At 36.9% G+C, this 18123-nt stretch overlaps 1 protein-coding gene across 3 annotated transcripts in view; it reads left to right on the forward strand.

The window, feature by feature from the left end:
* LOC127415443 (intermembrane lipid transfer protein VPS13A-like) overlaps nt 1-18123 on the forward strand; it is an 81618-nt gene that overhangs the window by 13577 nt on the left and 49918 nt on the right. For 2 of the 3 annotated variants that reach the window (XM_051654166.1, XM_051654167.1), the window contains exons 17-39: nt 1599-1741; nt 2006-2207; nt 2289-2403; nt 3913-4049; nt 4179-4311; nt 4691-4808; nt 4922-5066; nt 7148-7232; nt 7395-7564; nt 7659-7815; nt 8177-8256; nt 8332-8391; nt 8562-8748; nt 10360-10476; nt 10561-10664; nt 11333-11500; nt 12154-12461; nt 12969-13116; nt 13498-13639; nt 14852-14976; nt 15197-15366; nt 15826-16052; nt 16409-16740. In XM_051654166.1, the coding sequence (XP_051510126.1) occupies nt 1599-1741; nt 2006-2207; nt 2289-2403; nt 3913-4049; nt 4179-4311; nt 4691-4808; nt 4922-5066; nt 7148-7232; nt 7395-7564; nt 7659-7815; nt 8177-8256; nt 8332-8391; nt 8562-8748; nt 10360-10476; nt 10561-10664; nt 11333-11500; nt 12154-12461; nt 12969-13116; nt 13498-13639; nt 14852-14976; nt 15197-15366; nt 15826-16052; nt 16409-16740 (3573 nt within the window). The remainder of the gene's footprint in view (nt 1-1598; nt 1742-2005; nt 2208-2288; nt 2404-3912; nt 4050-4178; nt 4312-4690; nt 4809-4921; nt 5067-7147; nt 7233-7394; nt 7565-7658; nt 7816-8176; nt 8257-8331; nt 8392-8561; nt 8749-10359; nt 10477-10560; nt 10665-11332; nt 11501-12153; nt 12462-12968; nt 13117-13497; nt 13640-14851; nt 14977-15196; nt 15367-15825; nt 16053-16408; nt 16741-18123) is intronic. The other variant, XM_051654168.1, reaches the window with a different exon arrangement.

The raw sequence follows: 18123 nt of genomic DNA on the forward strand, positions 1-18123 counted from the left end.
TTGCGTTCCGCATGAACCAAGGAAGAGGGCAGGACTCAAAAATGCAGAGAATGGGTTTTATTAAATACAACAAAAAGTAACAAAACAAACAGAACAAATCAAAAACGTATCCAAACAGGAGAACATGACCAACAGGAACAGACGAATGAATGAAACTAAAAGGCAACATGCGCTCGTGCCAAACGACAGACGAGACGAGAATGCACGGCAACGCCAACAAAGCGATGCCATTCACTCGCACACTAGACAAAGCCTTAGCGTACACCGCGAAGCAAATACCGCGCGATGCACGCAACAGGCAACAAAACAAGATGGGACATCTGCGTGAGAGTTCAGCCACAAAGAAACAGGCACCTAAGACATGAAGATGGATCGCGACCCAGACACGCAGCGCAAAGCGAGCGCTACGCGAAGCGCTCCCGAGGTTGCGAGAGACCGACACAAACAATTGACACGAGTGCATGCCTCAAGGATGACGTAAGAGCAATGCGAGTTTAATAAATATAAAAATCTATATATTTTACATAAAGAAAATAAAGCTTATTTCTTGATAATAATAGTAATGGTATATTATTTAAATTGGAAAGTATTCAATTTCATTTACATTTATTTTAATTTAATTTTAGAATCTGTAATGGGTTTTTATTTTATTTTTTTTGCATAATGAGCATTTGGGGAGAAAATGTCATTATCATGAAATAATTGTCTGGAAAATAATGTGAAATGCAAAATGGAAAAAATAAGCCCTCTTAAAACTTTAATGGTCCAAAATAGGCTTCACTTAGATTTATGGAAAATATAACTTCTTACTAGGGCTGTCAATCGATTAAAATTTGTAATTGAATACATGGAATTACATGGTGTGCCGATGAATTAAATTAATTGAAGTTAATCGCATGAATAAATATTTGCTGAGAAAGCCCCTCAAATAACAACAATTCACTATATAATGATGTAATAATTTATATATATATATATTTAAGCACATATTTAAGAGTTAAGAATTAATAAGACAATACAAAAAGTGGCTTTAGAATCCAATGTATTGTTTATTTGCATATTATTGAACATAAGCCAACCATTGGCCTTCTGTTCACAGCTATCCATTTTACAATTGAATTTGTCAATCAGTCCGAGATTTATTATGAGGGCTTGTCTAAGGACCCATCAGTGTATACCTGCATTAGACGGACGCTTTTGAAACGTCTCACTTTGGTTACGTCGAGTCACAGATTTTAGGTCGTCCTTGTGTTGATCTGTCTGCTGAAGGTTTGGTTTGTTCTCTGTAAAAGCTGCGCATTGCCTATACAGCTGAAGTTTTGCTTACTGCCCCCTGGAGAAAACAGGTGGTACTTCAAGATTGAATTGCTCAGGAATCTTCCTTATTAACGGTCTGGGGACATGATTAATTGCGTTAATTTTTCGACACGTTATTTTTTTATATAATTAATCGCACTGAATTAACGTGTTAAATCGACAGCCCTACTTCTTTTATTCTATTGACACTTCACACTTAAAATGTTTATGATGAGGAGCATCAATCTCATAACTAAATCATATACACTCTCCTGAGTTCTGGCTGTTATTTGTGTTTGCAGTTTGAAAGTATGAAGATACATTTCCAGATGCACAGTCTGTCTCTGTCAATCAAAGAGAGCCGAGAGAAGCCAGGGATCATCAAACTGTCCGTCATTGATCTGAAAGCCATGTTGACACAAAGACCTGCAGCTCAGGCCATAAAGTACTGTATTTTCTTCTCAACCTTTATTTTTGATAATCACTGCTTTACTTCTATATTATTACATACAATATACACCCCCACCCCCCAAACATTTTCTCAAGCTCCAAAATGGGCAAAATATGCCATAAAAGTAGTCCGTATGACTTCTTGTAACCAATCACAAGTTATCACGTTTGGGTGAATTATTCTTTGATAACAGTAAATGAATGAATTGTATTTATTGCTATTATATTGTATGAAAAAATGTATTGGTTTATCTGTCAGGATCTCTGCCCAGCTGTCATCGTTTGAAGTATCGGGTCTCCCTCGTGGCCAGACGCCCCCCATCCTGTTGTCACCACGTCATGTGGTGGAGGCGAAGGATAAGACTCTTCTGAACCTGATGTTTGAGACCAACCCACTGGACACGCGTGTAGACCAGAGACTGCATATAGATTCCCTGCCGCTGGAGATCATCTATGATGCTGTAAGTGTTAGGGGCTCTTTAGAGGAGTATTATCCCATGGACAGATAATGAAGTGTATTTTAAGTGTGTGATTTATTGTAGATGACAGTGAATAGTATGTCAGCATTCTTCATGCCTCCTAAAGACCTGCAACTGGATGAACTTACTAACGCCACCCTCATGAAGCTGGAACAGTTCAGAGACAAGACCTCCACAGGTGGGTGTGCATCTGTGCAATGAGTTTTTATAGAAAAGTATGCATTTCTCAGAACATTCTCATCCTGTGCTTACTGGTAGAAATTGAGGCAATTATAAGTGAAATTTGACATTTATAAATAAAAGGTTATCCAGTTTAATTTTTCCTAACCAGGTTTCACCCAATTAAAGGAATAGTTCATCCAAAAATGAAAATTCTGTCATCATTTACTCATCCTGATGCCATCCTAGATGTGTGACTTTCTTTCCTCTGCTGAACACAAAGATTTTTAGAAGAATATTTCAGCTCTGTCGGTCCATACAATGCTAGTGAATTGCGACCAAAACTTTGAAGCTCCAAAAGCACATAAAGGTAGCATAAAAGTAATCCATATGACTCCATTGGTGAAATCCATATCTTCAGAAGTGATATGATAAGTTTGGATGAGAAACAGATCAATATTTAAGTCCTTTTTTACCATAAATCTTCACTTTCAAACAGTTCAGAAGAGTTTGCTTTCTTCGTGCATATCGCCACCTACTGGGCAGAAATGAGAAATAAAATGAGGAGGGATAAATGAAAGGAAAAGAATAAATAAATAAATAAATCATATTTGCTCAACAGCCCAGTTGGTGGTGATATGCATGAAGAATGCAAATTGCCAAAAAACAAAAGAAGAAGATGAAGATGAAAAGAAGAAATTTATGACAAGCCATCACTAAAGATCACCTGTTGATGATGATGATGTAGTGTTGATGAAATATGAAAATGTTTATATTGTAATACGTTTTAGATTATTATCAGAGTGCACATTTTATATCCCTTATTTTTTTGAATGAGCAGCTGGAAGCAGTGAAGCGCAAACATATCACATTAAGAGTCACCGGTGTATTTCAAAGTGAAAGTGCCTTTAAATTGAAAAAGTCCACATTATGAATGAAACCCCACCATAAAGTGCATCTGGAATTTAATTACATTTGGACTCTTGTAGCCTCTGTCTGGCCCTCCCTATCACAGGAAGAAAAATCTAAGAACATTTAATACTGGCTACCAATTAAAAAAAAAAAAAACTCTAATTTGTATTTATTTATATAATGGTACATAAACCAGTTTTAATGTGATATATATATATATATATATGTGGAAAACATGTCTTGAGTACTTGCATATAGCCTGCCCTGTTTTACTGATAATCAATGTTAAGGCCATGTTGAATGTGTGCCCCTACCTGTTTAAGTAAGAGTCTGTGATACATGATTTATTTTGAGTTTGTTTTGGTATGGGGATAGGATATGGTATTAATTTTATTTGTTCAGGTCTTGATAAAGGTCTTAAGTCTTGCATCGAAGTAGGTGATTCTTGGCCAGAATAAGCTGCAAATTGGGCCAAACGCCCTGCGACACAGAGCGAAATATCTGAATTTGCAGATTATCCTCCTCTGTTTAATTTCTTATTTATCAAAAGTGTGCCTTTCATCTTTGGTTATCAGGTGGTGGCTCGTATCAAAACAGCATTGTTAATTGTTTGCAGGCCTCATGTACATCATTGAGACTCAAAAGGTTCTTGATCTGAAGATAAACCTAATGGCTTCATATGTCATCGTACCAGAAAACGGCTTTTACGACCCCAAACACAACCTTGCCATTCTGGATTTGGGTCATTTTCAGGTAAAGGTATAACAGTTGCAGTGCACACCGCACTTCTAAGTTCTAGCATGTGTGTAAGAATTGAGGCCATACTGTGGTATATGTCATTATCATTTAAAAAGTGTGTGTGTCTGTGTTTGTTGTGTGTAGATGTCCAGTCAGAGCAGAGCTGGACTGCCTCAGCTGTCTGCGGGTAGCAGCACTATAGAGGACATCATGTCTCGAGCTTACGACAGCTTTGATGTCAAGCTGAGCAGCTTACAGTTCCTCTACACCAAAGCAGGTGTGTAGGCACACACAATAGCTCTGTCCCAAATCTTGGTGAGCTGCATCCTTATCCAAATGAAACACAAATGTCACTCCTCAACATACTTGACTAAAGCTCACAGTCAATTCCAATAGAGTTGAAAGGGATAGTTCACCCAAAAATGAAAATTCTGTCATCATTTACTCACCCTCATGTCATTCCAAACCTGTCTGACTTTCTGTTTTCTGCAGAACACGAAAGGAAAAAGTTTAATGAATATTCCAGTCCATCATTTCAATGCAATGGCACATATGATGCCTAAGAATGTTATACTAGTTGGGCAGCTCACTATATTTTGGAACACACACATTAACACATGTCATGGATGTGTTACATACATTTTGTGCTGTATCAGGTGGTGACTGGAAAAGGGCTCGTCCACTGAGGCAGTCTGCTTTTCACATTCTGGAGCCTGTTGACCTCAAGATGGTCTTTAGCAGAGCCATGGTGGTCACGGACATGCGAATGCCCAAGTAAGAAAGAGTATTCCTTTCTGCTGTGAGTTTCTTTCAAATAATATGATTTGTGGTTAAAATGTTTTTAAATATTGGTTGTTTAAAATTTTACTGTCTTTGTTTGTATTCAGGTTTAAGATTTACGGTGAACTCCCGCTGCTCTCTTTGCGGATCTCTGATGATAAAGTGCGTGGTGTGCTGGCATTGCTCAGCAGTATTCCACTTCCTGAGAGTCGCCCTGCCCAACAGATGAAAGCACCACAAGTTACACCCAAGGTACAACAACTACCAACACAACAATGTGTGTGTTTATATTTATGGGCTTGAGTTTATAGACACACCTAGACAAGATTGGCATTGTGAACTGAATTGTGTGACTGTACATATTTTGTTGCTCTAATACCAATTTTTTACTTGTCTGTGAGCTTGCTTGTGTGAATAATCCAATGTTATATTTTAGATGTCCAGAACAAAATATGCTAAACAAATCTTGTATGTTATACGTCATAGGGGAGGATCTCAGCTTTCTAATGACACCTATATTGAGCTTCTAGTCCACTCAGAGGCCGAGATATTCAGTGAAACAATGGGGGTGGTGTTGCATGAACTGAAAATTAGACTGAATGTCTATGGACAAGCACATCTGTGAGGGATAAAATGCGTTAGAGCGCCACCTACATTTCAGATCAGCATTTTGTGATGAAAGGTGATGGAGGAAAAATTATTGCGATCTAGTGGAATAAAATAAGACTTTTTGGAGGGAGGTGGAGTGAACAGAACCAGAATTACATGCTTACAAAGTTATTTTTTTTTACATTTATCATATTTATCATAAGATTGTATACATATACAATATTATGTATGAATAATTAGTCCAGAGTATGTGTAAAAGGTGAGCATTTAAATTTGAGTGTGAAAAATTGCAGGCGGCGGCCCAAAAATGCTTCAGAGTTGAAGAGGTTAAAGGGGTCATGACATGCCTTATTTTATTATTTTAATATGTTCATTGAGGTACAATTATAATATTAGTAAAAAAATGTTGCACCAAAAATATTTGTATAAGTGATCATTTTCCACCCTCATACTGACCGTCTGTCAGAAACACTTGGTTTTGGTGCTGCTTCTCCTTTAAGTCTTGACAGTAATCGCCTACTGTTATGATTGGCTCTCTGCTCTTGACTGACCTGCTCTGTTCTTGCCATGTCACTTCTCACCTCTACTGGGCAGATTAAAGAAGTGATAAAGTAGATTAAGCTTTGATGTGTTGTTGTAGAGGTGGTCAGTTGCGAATGTCTACCATGGTGTGACATCACAAGGGGGAAGTAGATAACGAGTCGTTTTGGTAGCTTGGTTTCAACAAATGCTCTTTGAGGAGGAAGTTTTGAGTTCTGAAACTTGCAGTATGTTTTTATTGAACAATGACCTCTTATATGTCAAAATATCAAGGAAAGATCAAGGAAAATTTGATTCCATCTGTCTATCTGTAATATAATGTGATTAATGCAAATGTGGTGTGCTGCTGAAATTAATGATGTTGCTGAAATAAAATGTATTTTACTCTATAAAAGGGAACCAGAATTATCCATTGACAATGGGGTCGGTATAGTTTGGAAATGACACAATGAACTACAATTTCTCTTAATCTAACAAGAGGGTACGGTTAACAGCCGATACCAATAATATAAAAAATGCCCAAATATCGTCTGATTAAGCTGCTTAGACTAGGGATTTTCAAACCAGGGTGTCCTTAAAAAATGAAAAAGTGAATTTAGAAGTGAGAATAAAAAGTACAAAAAATAAGAACAATAGTAAAAGTTTTTTTCTGAAATCATGAGATTAATTGTGATTGTTTTGGACAGCTAGATAATTTAAAGATGTAAGAAATAAGCCAAATCTGCACTTAAGTTTTGTATATAATTTAAAAAGAAAAAAAATAGAATGTTCATCTCTCCTTCCTTGCAATGGATACTTACTTTAAAAAAAAAAAAAAAAAAATCAAACAATGTGTTTAAAACATACGTGTGTCTTCATACATGAAAATATACAACTGCTTTTATATTTCAGGAAGCGGGTCCCTTGCAAGGGGATCATCATATTTGGTGGTTCTTTGCATCGAAAATTTGAAAACCCCTAGCTTATAAAATACATGGGTCTATCACTAATTCTGAAGCGTCATGATGTTTTATTACCTCTTATTACACACACAATTTCTGTGATTCTGCCAGGTCTAGTTTTGGCCACACATGAGATTTTAAATGTACCAGACCATTCAGTGTTGTTGTGTTTGGGTATTTAAAGAGGGCACCTGTCTGTGTATGTGTACAGCTGAGTAATGTTTTTTTACTTGCTCTCTTTAGGTGTCCAAACAAGGGAACACCCCTCAGCTCACCCCCCGAAGACCAGCCATAGATGACCTGCGTGCATCCATCATGTACGGCTCAGGTCAGACATACATGCTCGCATTCATACAGTATTCATACAAACATTCTGTGTGCAGTTTTTACAGAGAAAGACATAAAACTTTCTATTAATCCCTGTTAATCTACCCTATAAATCCAATATTACGGCATTGTGATTTGTTTATTTTTGGTGTGTCTTTATCAGAGGAGGAGTTGTTTTTCGATGCTCCCAGTTCACCGATAGAAGATTTATCATTCTTTGAGGCTTCATCAGACTCACTGCTCAGTTCTGCCTCTCAAAAGCGTCTCTCCATGGTGCTAAAAGACCCCAAAAAGAATATGACCGAGTTCCTCCTGAGATTTGAGATCAACAAGGTCTGATAAGACTAACTTTTTGGTTCATTTGAAATTATCTGAAGAATTTTTTTCACTCAGGTGACACCTTTCCCTCACATTTTGCCCCCATTAGCTTTCCATTCAGCTGTGTCGCTTGTCGAAGGGGCAGGAAGTGACTGTTCTACATTTGTTTATTGATGGTTTAGGGACTGAACTCAAACTCTGCACCTTTGATATGTCCTCATACACCTTCCTCCGTGAGATCTGCCTTGAGTGTTCAGAGTACTTGGGTAAGTGTGCATATGGTGACTGTGATTTGCTACTGTAAATCGGACATGATCCCGGATCAATATCTTTTTTGTTGCTCCCAAAACAACATTCTTGTCAAATAGAGTCCTAACCCTATCTCCAACCACAACCCACAAAACAACTACACTTAAAACCATAGGGACATGATAGGTTGATGAAAAATGGTGTTCAAGCCTCTAAGCCTAACTGTATATTGTATATATATAAAAAAGATTAGATTATAGGGATGTTGTCCCAGGAGCAAAAAGGATGGTGATCTAAAAACATGCCCCTCCACCCTCTCCCTAAATTTATATATATATATATATTTCAAATGGACAAATTATGTGTGTTTGTGTAAAGATTGTGAGGACAAGAAAGTAAACCTTATCACCACTCTGGACAACACTGTGGAAGATCTGCTTACTTTGAAATATATCAAGGTAAAACTGCTCTGTTACAGTGACGAGTATTAGTAAAAAGATACCCATTATCACTGATACTCTGTTCTTTTTCAGGCTGACAAAAATGCACCAGATTTTAAAACTGCGTATAAAAACACAGAGCAGCTGATCAAGGTAAGCTGGTTCACTAATTAGACCTCAGTATTTCTCATCAGTTGATGTGACAGCCAATCATATGCTTAAAATTATCTGATACTAGAAGCAAAGCTTTGTAGAATGGAATTCCTAGGAATCTCCAGTCGTCTTGGTTGAAGAAAATGATTTATCTTTGGTCTTTGTAACAGGTGAATTTCTCCTCACTGGACATGCACCTGCACACTGAGGCGCTACTCAACTCTATAAATTTCTTGAATAACCTCCTCCCACCTCTGAAGAAAGAGGCGCAAGAAGCACAGCCCGTCCTTCCAAAGGAGGAAGAGGGAGAGGAAGAGGAGGCAAAACTAGAGGAGTCTGCTGTTACCGAGAAATCCAGTAAACTTGAATTTATTAATTGAAAGTAATATATGAAAATCTCTGAGTACATCCATAATTTAAAAGAAGATTAGAATGTAAAAATGAAAATTCAGTAATTGTTTACTCACACGTGTTGTTATAACCCTATATGACTTTCTTTCTTTTTCTTAACACAAATTGCAAAAAAAAAAAAATGATGCTCAGTGATACCATATAATGGCAGTTTATGGTGAGCACCTCTTTAAGCTTCAAAAGAATGCAAAAGTATAATTCAGAAGTCTAATAAATTATTCCATGAGACTCATGATTGTTATGAAAGCATACGATAAGATTTGGTGAGGAAAAAAACCTAAATCTTATGTATTATTTAGTGAACATATTCACTGACCGTTGATCTCCTGTGCACGTTCATGATAGGGCACGAGAGCAACAGTTCACGCAGCCCCCTTGTGACATTGAGGCGTTCAAGCGAAAACTTGTTTATCTAAAAACAGGTCCGCCACAGTGATGGCGACAACAGAACACAACACAGCTGCACACAAAAGAGAGAACAGAACTTACTAAACATGTCTGAAGAGTTTGTAGTTTTTTGAAGAATTGATGCATTTCTATGCCCAGCCTTATTTTTTTACATTCTGAAACTTGCAGTATGTTTTTATTGTACAATGACCTCTTATATGTCAAAAGATCAAGGAAAATTTTATTCCTCATGTCATGACCCCTTCCTGAGTATTCGTAAATCAAACAAAAACATAGAGGAGGCTACAGGCAGCCACAGTCACACTGTGTCCTAACCTGACGGCAAATGACATGCGATTAAAATGTACAATATATTTTCTATGGTAATATATTGTTTTTGTCCTAACCAGCAGTGACGAGTGACGGTACATTCTATCGATCACTTGTTTTCTATTTTCGGCATCGCGTGGGTAACTCAGTCTGCTGTGAACCAACACCGGTCCAAAAACGTTCAAAAAAATAAGGCTGGGCATAGAAATGCATAAATTCTTCAACTACAAACTCTTCAGACATGTTTAGTAAGTTCTGTTCTCTGTTTTGTGTGCAGTTGTATTGTGTTCTGTTGTCACTATCGCTGTGGCGGACTTGTTTTTAATAAAAATATAAATGAGTTTTCGCTTGAATGCCCTAATGTTGCGAGGGGGCTGCGTGAACTGTTAATCTTGTGCCCTATCGTGAACGCGCGAAGGAGATCAACGTTCAGTGAACATTTTCATTAAACAAAACATTACATTTCAGTTTGTTTCTCACCAAATCTTATCGTATACTTTCATAAAAATCATGAGTCTCCTGGAATCATTTATTAGACTTCCGAATTATACTTTTGTGTTCTTTTGAAGCTTGAAGAGGACATTTTTCACAATTTCTCCCTTTGTGTTAAAAAGAAAGAAAGTCATATAGGGTTATAACAACACAGGGGTGAGTAAACAATGACTGAATTTTCATATTTAGGTGAACTGTCCCTTTAACATTTAACATTTATTGTTCTTTAATTCCCATGTTCCTGTCCATGGATTATAGCAGTGCTTAAAACCAAACTTTCATTTTTCAAACAAAATTTTTTTCTCTTTCATTTTGTCATTTTTCTCTTTTTGGTGATTCTCCTTTCAGCCAGTAAGAAGTCAAAGTTTGAGGACGTAGTGAATTTGCACATCAGAGCAGATATGAACTGTCTGAAGGTCTTTATAAGAGGGGAGAAAGCCAGAATATCTGAGATCAGCATAGAGGGTAATAAACAAACATGAACACAAACTCATACACAACAGACACACAAACAGGGGATATGTAATGATATTTTGTCTCTCACATCAGGGCTGGTTTCTGAAGTTCAGATGATGAAGAAATCAGTGGAGATTCTAGCTAACCTGAAGAACATTGTCATTCTGGATTGTGACAAAGAGGCTTTATACAAAAAGGTAGAGCATGCTGAACTTATAATAACGAATCATAGTATGGAAAGTATATTGGCACAATAGCCAACTGGCACACATTTTTAGACTGTAAAACAAATAATATACCAAAAATAGACAGTAAAAAAAATAAAAATAGAAATCTTTTAACCACATCAATTTAAATTTCACATTTTCAGTAAATTTCATTTTTGGGGCCAAAATTACAGAAAAACATACGTTGTATGGTGTATCCGTTATATATTTTAAAATTCCTTTTCATTGTGTCCACGCTCTGAAATTGAAGTTTTATTAAATGGTACTGCATTTGGCAGCAATTTACCACTATTCTTCCATATATAAAAAAGATTGCTTTAGATATTTTGTATGTTTTTACTATTAGTTTCTTGGATGTTTAAGGGCAATATCTTAAATGCATATTTTAAGCAATGAGATTTACATTATTTTTTTTATAAATCTATCATATATATATTTATATCTATATTTATTTCCCAAGAAAATCATGACAATTTATCAAAGCCTAAAGAATATTAAATATTGATAAAAGTTACAAAATTAAAAAAAATATATAATTTCACAGCATAGCTGTCCAAATGTTTTAATTTATCATTAAAAATAAGCTGACATTGTTCACTTTTTGTGAGAGAATGTGTTTAATTGATTATGTTATGTAGGCAGTGTCCATCGCTGACAAGGAGGTGTTTGATTTTCGCATGGTGAATTATGTGGACGCCACAGAGGGGGACGCCTACACGGACATGCACATTGTGGATACTAGCGTCGCTCTGACTGTGGGCTGTATTCAGGTCATTTTTCTCAACAAGTTTGTGTCCTCGATACTGGTGAGTGTTCCACTCTCATGTACCACTGTATTTTACTTCCTGACTATGAATTTGAATAAAGTTAGTTTAATAATAATAAAGGAATAGTGTTAACATTTTAGGTAAACTTACATTTTAGGCTTTAGTTCTGTGTAAATGAAATGCTATTTACATAGAACCCAGCACACATCTTGTTTCATGTAACAGATTTTGTGCCATCTTTGTAGTATAAAGGTGGCAATATATGGTTAAAGAAAGAAAAGACCAGTCGCAATTCAATATGCAAATAGATGGTATAAAGAAGTCCAATTAAGTAAGATAATCATGTGGTCACTGTATGATAATAATACGAGTTTTTATATACCCTATAAATGATAATTCAGAAAGATGAGAGGACCAAAGACTGTACTTTGGGGTACACCCTGTGATGCAGAAACAGACAATGATTGTGATAGAAATGAATTGGCACAATTTTATTTATTTTTTCATCTGGATTTCCAGTAAATATCATTTTTCTTTATAACAGTGCAACAAATGTGGGAAGGATCATGTGACTTTGGGTGGAAGAAACAGATGTCTGTTTTGAATTAGATTAAATGCAGCCTCGGTTTACATATGTTTTTATCTCTCTCATGGTCTCTATCTCTCCCTTTCTTTGTCTTTTCCTCATTCAGGCATTCATTAATAATTTCCAGGAGGCTAAAAATGCTTTGGCAGAGGTGACTGCTCAGGCAGCTGAGAAAGCAGCCACAGGTGTCCTGGAGCTGGCAGAGAGAAGCACTCGTATCTCCCTGGATGTAAACATCAATGCTCCAGTTGTCTTCCTTCCACAATCCTCTGTTTCTCACAATGTCATTGTGGCAGATCTGGGTTTAGTAACTGTAAAGAACCACTTTGAGATCGTCACCTCTCCAACACATACGAAGATCCCTCCAGTGATGGACATCATGGCTTTGGGACTGAGTGATCTGAAAATGTACAGGTTAGAAGAGTATTACAGATCTTGCTTTTTATGTGTTTGGACAAGGGTAGTTACGCATAAGGGAAACTGTATATTTAGGTGCTGTGACATTTCAGGTTATTATTTATATGAATGTAAAATCTTTTAGGGGCTGAGCCTGGTCACCATAAAAAAATAAAAAAATAAAATATAATAAAAATATATATATAATGTGTGACAATGTGACAAATGTATTTTTATAAGTCGAAAAATTCCATGTTGTCTCTAAAAAGAGGTCATAAAATGTAATTACATTAAAATAGCAATTATAAAAGTATGGCAAAATGCTGTTTTTTTATTTTTTATTTATTTTTTTATTTTTATATATAGTTCTAGATGGAGAATACAGTTCCATGTCAAAATGCAGAATATGCCAACTTTGCAAAAGTATTTCTTATCCATGTGAAAGTGCTTGAAACATCACTAAGAAACACCTCTTTACATTGTTATTGTTTGATTAATTGTCTTTTCTTTTTTTTTTCTTCTCAGAACCACATTCAGTGATGGAAAATTTAAAAGTGAGCTTCAGTTACTCAAACCAGTCAATATGGACCTGTCAATCAAACGCAATCTCTCTGCCTCCTGGTATCACAGCATCCCTGATATTCAGATCAGTGCTCACCTCAAACCCATGAGTGTAAGTGCAGATGTGTGTGTGATTATTGATGTATGGGATGGAGTTTGTAGTATGCAGCGGTTATAAACCTTAGCAATATTGTTAAAAACCTTAGCCATAGTCAATTTTACGCAGATGAAAAAGAGGCTGGGAGGGATAAACTTCAGTCTGTACAATGACATGCACTCTATAAAGGTCTTAGAAAGCATTTCATTTTCACAACTCATGTTTTCTGAAGGTTTTAGTCTTCGGAATTCTTTTTGGGAAAGATGTCAACACCAATTTAAACGACTGTAAAGAGACTGTACATTATCCCTCACAGCATTTTTTCCTCGCCAAAAAATAAACATGGTGCTGCTTCTCTGACTAATGTCCGTTGATATGTTTGTGTGTTTCTTGTAGCTGATCTTGAGTCAAGAGGATCTGACTATAGTGTTGAAGACTCTGAGTGAGAATTTGTCAGAAACATCTGATGATCTTCCAGCTTCATCCAGCTCTGAAAAAGAAGACACAGTCTCTACCAAAGATTCACAGAGCTCTGGAGGTAAAACACACAGTGCTGCGTAGATTAAGTAAAACATAATTTCTGTTAATTTCTGTGACCTAGTCTTTGCATGCTTGAATGGAATGGACATCCACTGTTTTAAAGCTGCAGTGTGTAATTTCTGTGCCACTAGTGTCACCAAATGGATTTGCATATATATATATATATATATATATATATATATATATATATATATATATATATATATATATATATATATATATATATATATACACACACACACACACCGATCAGCCACAACATTAAAACCACCTGCCTAATATTGTGTAGGTCCCCCTCGTGCTGCCAAAACAGCACCAGCCCGCATCTCAGAATAGTATTCAGAGATGATATTCTTCTCACTACAATTGTACAGAGCGGTTATCTGAGTTACCGTAGACTTTGTCAGTTTGAACCAGTCTGGCCATTCTCTGTTGACCTCTCTCATCAGCAAGGCATTTCCGTCCACAGAACTGCCACTCACTGGATGTTTTTTGTTTTTGGCACCATTCGGAGTAAATTCTAGAGACTGTTGTGTGTGAAAATCCCAGGAGATCAGCAGTTACAGAAATACTCAAACCAGTCCATCTGGCACCAACTATCATCCATGCGATTTATGTAATCAGCCAATCATGTGGCAGCAGTGCATAAAATCATGCAGATACGGGTCAGGAGCTTCAGTTAATGTTCACATCAACCATCAGAATGGGGAAAAAATGTGATCTCAGTGATTTGGACCGTGACATGATAGTTGGTGCCAGATGGGCTGGTTTGAGTATTTCTGTAACTGCTGATCTCCTGGGATTTTCACACACAACAGTCTCTTGAATTTACTCAGAATGGTGCCAAAAACAAAAAACATCCAGTGAGTGGCAGTTCTGTGGATGGAAATGCCTTGCTGATGAGAGAGGTCAACAGAAAATAGCCAGACTGGTTCAAACTGACAAAGTCTACGGTAACTCAGATAACTGCTCTGTACAATTGTAGTGAGAAGAATATCATCTCTGGATGCTATTCTGAGATGCGGGTTGGTGCTGTTTTGGCGGCACGAGGGGGACCTACACAATATTAGGCAGGTGGTTTTAATGTTGTGGCTGATAGGTGTAGTATAGTTATCTTTCATTTACACATATGTCCCAATTCAGTTTTCAGATATTCTGGACTTGACATAGTTTTAATTTTTTTTTTAAAGTACACTTTTCTGTTTTGTAGGTAACACTGTGGTGACCGCAGCAGTGGTGGAAGGCCATAAAACAGGCAAACTGAAGACTACTCTAAAACTAAACTTCAAGTTTGACTCCATGACCCTGGTTCTGTACAGCCCAGATACCAACGAGGTACCACAATGCATTTCATTCAACTTAGAGTTTGATCTTTAGATTATATGTGCTGATGGGTTCTGTTATGCATACTGTAATTGCTTCATGTTTAATTAAAAAGTTTATGTGTGTTGTGTTCTGGTTCAATCTGTCTTTATACTCATAATAAAGGCGTGTTTATTACAATATTATTGTCTTTAAATGCAGCTGTGAGTTTATGTGAACTGTTTGTGTACAGATCCATTTACCAGACTCCCATGATGAGAGTTTAAAGTTGGCAGAGTTCACACTGGGCACCATTTCCACTGCAGTGCACATGTTCTCTGACAGCTCTATGAAAGCTTCCGTCAAACTTACGAACGTCCTGCTGGACGACAAGAGACATACAGTCAAAATGATCACATCCAGGTACAGTATATCACACACAGATCACAACCTTTCAACACTCTCAAGACACTTTGTGTTAAAAAGATAGTTCACCCAAAAATGATTTTTTTTTCTCTTGTTGTTCCAAACCAGACCCTGACTGTCTTTGTTCCATGGAACACAAATGGGAATGTTAGGCAAAATGTTAGCCTCAGTCACCATTCACTTTCATTGTATGGAATAAAAGATGCAATGAAAGTGAATGGTGACTGAGGCTAACATTATGCCTAACATCTCCATTTGTGTTCCATGGAAGAAAGTCATACATGTCTGGAATAACATGATGACAGAATTTTGATTTTTGAGTAAACAGTCCCTTTAAATATAATTTAACATGTACTAACATATGTCCTCTCCCCCATATGATTAACATCAGAGTTATTGCTCATTTTCAGTAAAATTCAGTATAGTTTAGATCAGCTGGTTTGCTTGCTGGTTTAGGATGATGGCGATGCGTCAGGGCAGAGAAGACAAAGTGATGGTGGACGTGAGTTATCAGCAAGGCCGTGACGGCACTGTTCTGGACACCTTGATTCAGGACCTCTATCTGTGTGCCAGCATGGAGTTCCTTCTAACTGTAGCTGATGTGTTTCGGAAAGCTATGGCAGACGGCTTCTCAGGCCCTCCAAAGAGCAACAAACAGCCAGCCAGTTCCTCTAAAGACACAGGTTTGTGATTGCTCATCTACACCACAATGAAGAAGAAAGGATCGTTTTGGGTTCAATACAGGACAGGTTAAGATAAATCTACCAATAGTTTTTAAAATCAGTCATGTGAAACATTTACTGTAGATATATAAATACAGTTTAGTACTAAAACTTTTAATGTGTCATTTTGACTAGACTTTTGTTATCTTAACAAATAATCAGTAATTGTACATCACGTTCAATTCAAACTGCAAACTCAGGATAATATAATTTATTTTGCGCTGGTGTGTATATGTGTAGGGGTGCGCAGGAAATGCAGGAAATTTGTATCGTTATCAAAATAATGTCTGTCTTCGCTATGTATTTGGCTTTGTTAGCAGCTCCCGCTCCACCAGTGGTTGCTAAGTCTGAGATGAACTTTGTGGTGAAAGATCCTGAGATTGTGTTTGTGGCCGACCTCACACGGGCTGAAGCTCCGGCTCTCGTCATGACGACGCAGTGTGAGCTGACGATGAAGAGCGAGCCCAGCGGTCAGACGATGACAGCGGCCGTTTCCGATCTGAAGGTGGTGGCGTGTCCGTTCCTGCGAGAGAAGCGTGAGAACTACGTGACGACGGTGCTGCAGCCCTGTCAGGTGTTCTTCCAGAGCAGCCAATCAGCTTCTCAGCCTCAAAACATCGAGCTCTCCATCAGCTCCCTCACGCTTAAGGTGAACTCATACTTGTGATTTACCTTTAAACAGTTTTCTTTACAGAAGAAATTACTTGGCTTTTAATTTGCAATAATATCTGGAAATTATGCAGCTATAATGTAATTCTGTTACACACTTTTGCTAGAAATTAATGGCTTATAATGGCTTATAATTATTTACTAATACTTTCTGATGATTCCAAGACTATCTTTCTCATATATTATTACTCATATAACATAACCATGATGAAAAGTTTAAATTGGCAGAATTCGCAAAACAATAATGTTCAACACATCACAGAAAACCACATTTTTAAAGGCTTAGTTCACCCAAAAATAATGCTATCATTGCCATTCCAGATGTGTATGACTTTCTTTCTTCTGCAGAACACAAAGATTTTTAGAAGAATATCTCAGCTGTAGGTCCATACAGTGCAAGTCAACAGGGTCTAAACTTTGAAGCTCCAAAAAGCATATAAAGGCAGCATAAAAGTCATCCATAAGACACCAGTGGTTTAATCCATGTCTTCTGAAGCAATCCAATTGATTTTGGGTGAGAACAGACCAAATATACAGTAACTTTTTTTTCACTGTACATCTTGCAATTGCAGTCTTGAGGTATGATCATGATATCAAGCTCGATTACACTTACTAGTGCTTGACATGCACAGAGCACTAGATGGCATGAGGAAGTGTAATCAGCTTGAAATCATGATAACCAAGGAGACTGCTGATGTCAAGATTTAGAGTGAAAATTTGAGTTAACCCCTTTAACTCTGGTGTTTTTTTTTTTTTTTTGGCTGCCGTCCACAGTTTTTTACACTCAAATTTAAAAGCTCACCATTCACACATACTGTGGACTAATAACAAAAAATCTGTCTCATTTTTCAGGGAATCTCCCAAATAAAATAAAAAAAGACTCAAATTATTCATAAATAATATTGTATGTGTTTATAATCTAATGATTAAGAACTAAGGATTTTTGTCCTAACTTTGTAATCTTGTAATTCTGGTTCTGTTCACTCTACCTCACTTTGAAAAATCTAATTTTATTCCACTAGATAGCAGAAAGCACTAGAACAAAAAAAAATTTTCTCTCATATTCCATCACAATATACAGATCTGAAATGTAGGTGGCATTGTAGTGCATTTAAGCCCTCACAGATGTGCTCGTCTAAGACATTCAGTCTAATTTTTCATTCAAACATCACCCTTGTTGTTTCATTAAATATCTCGACCTCTGAGTGGACTAGAAGCTCAATTTAAGTGTCATTAGAAAGCTGAGATCCTCTCCTTTGCAATGTTATAATGTGTTTTATCATCAATAGTTGAAAACATATATTGTGATGATTTGTTTTGCATGCTTTTCCTTCTGGATGGCATATTTTGTTCTGGAAATCTA

The sequence above is a fragment of the Myxocyprinus asiaticus genome, chromosome 24 (assembly GCF_019703515.2).
Source record: "Myxocyprinus asiaticus isolate MX2 ecotype Aquarium Trade chromosome 24, UBuf_Myxa_2, whole genome shotgun sequence".
Classification (NCBI taxonomy): Eukaryota; Metazoa; Chordata; class Actinopteri; order Cypriniformes; family Catostomidae; genus Myxocyprinus; species Myxocyprinus asiaticus.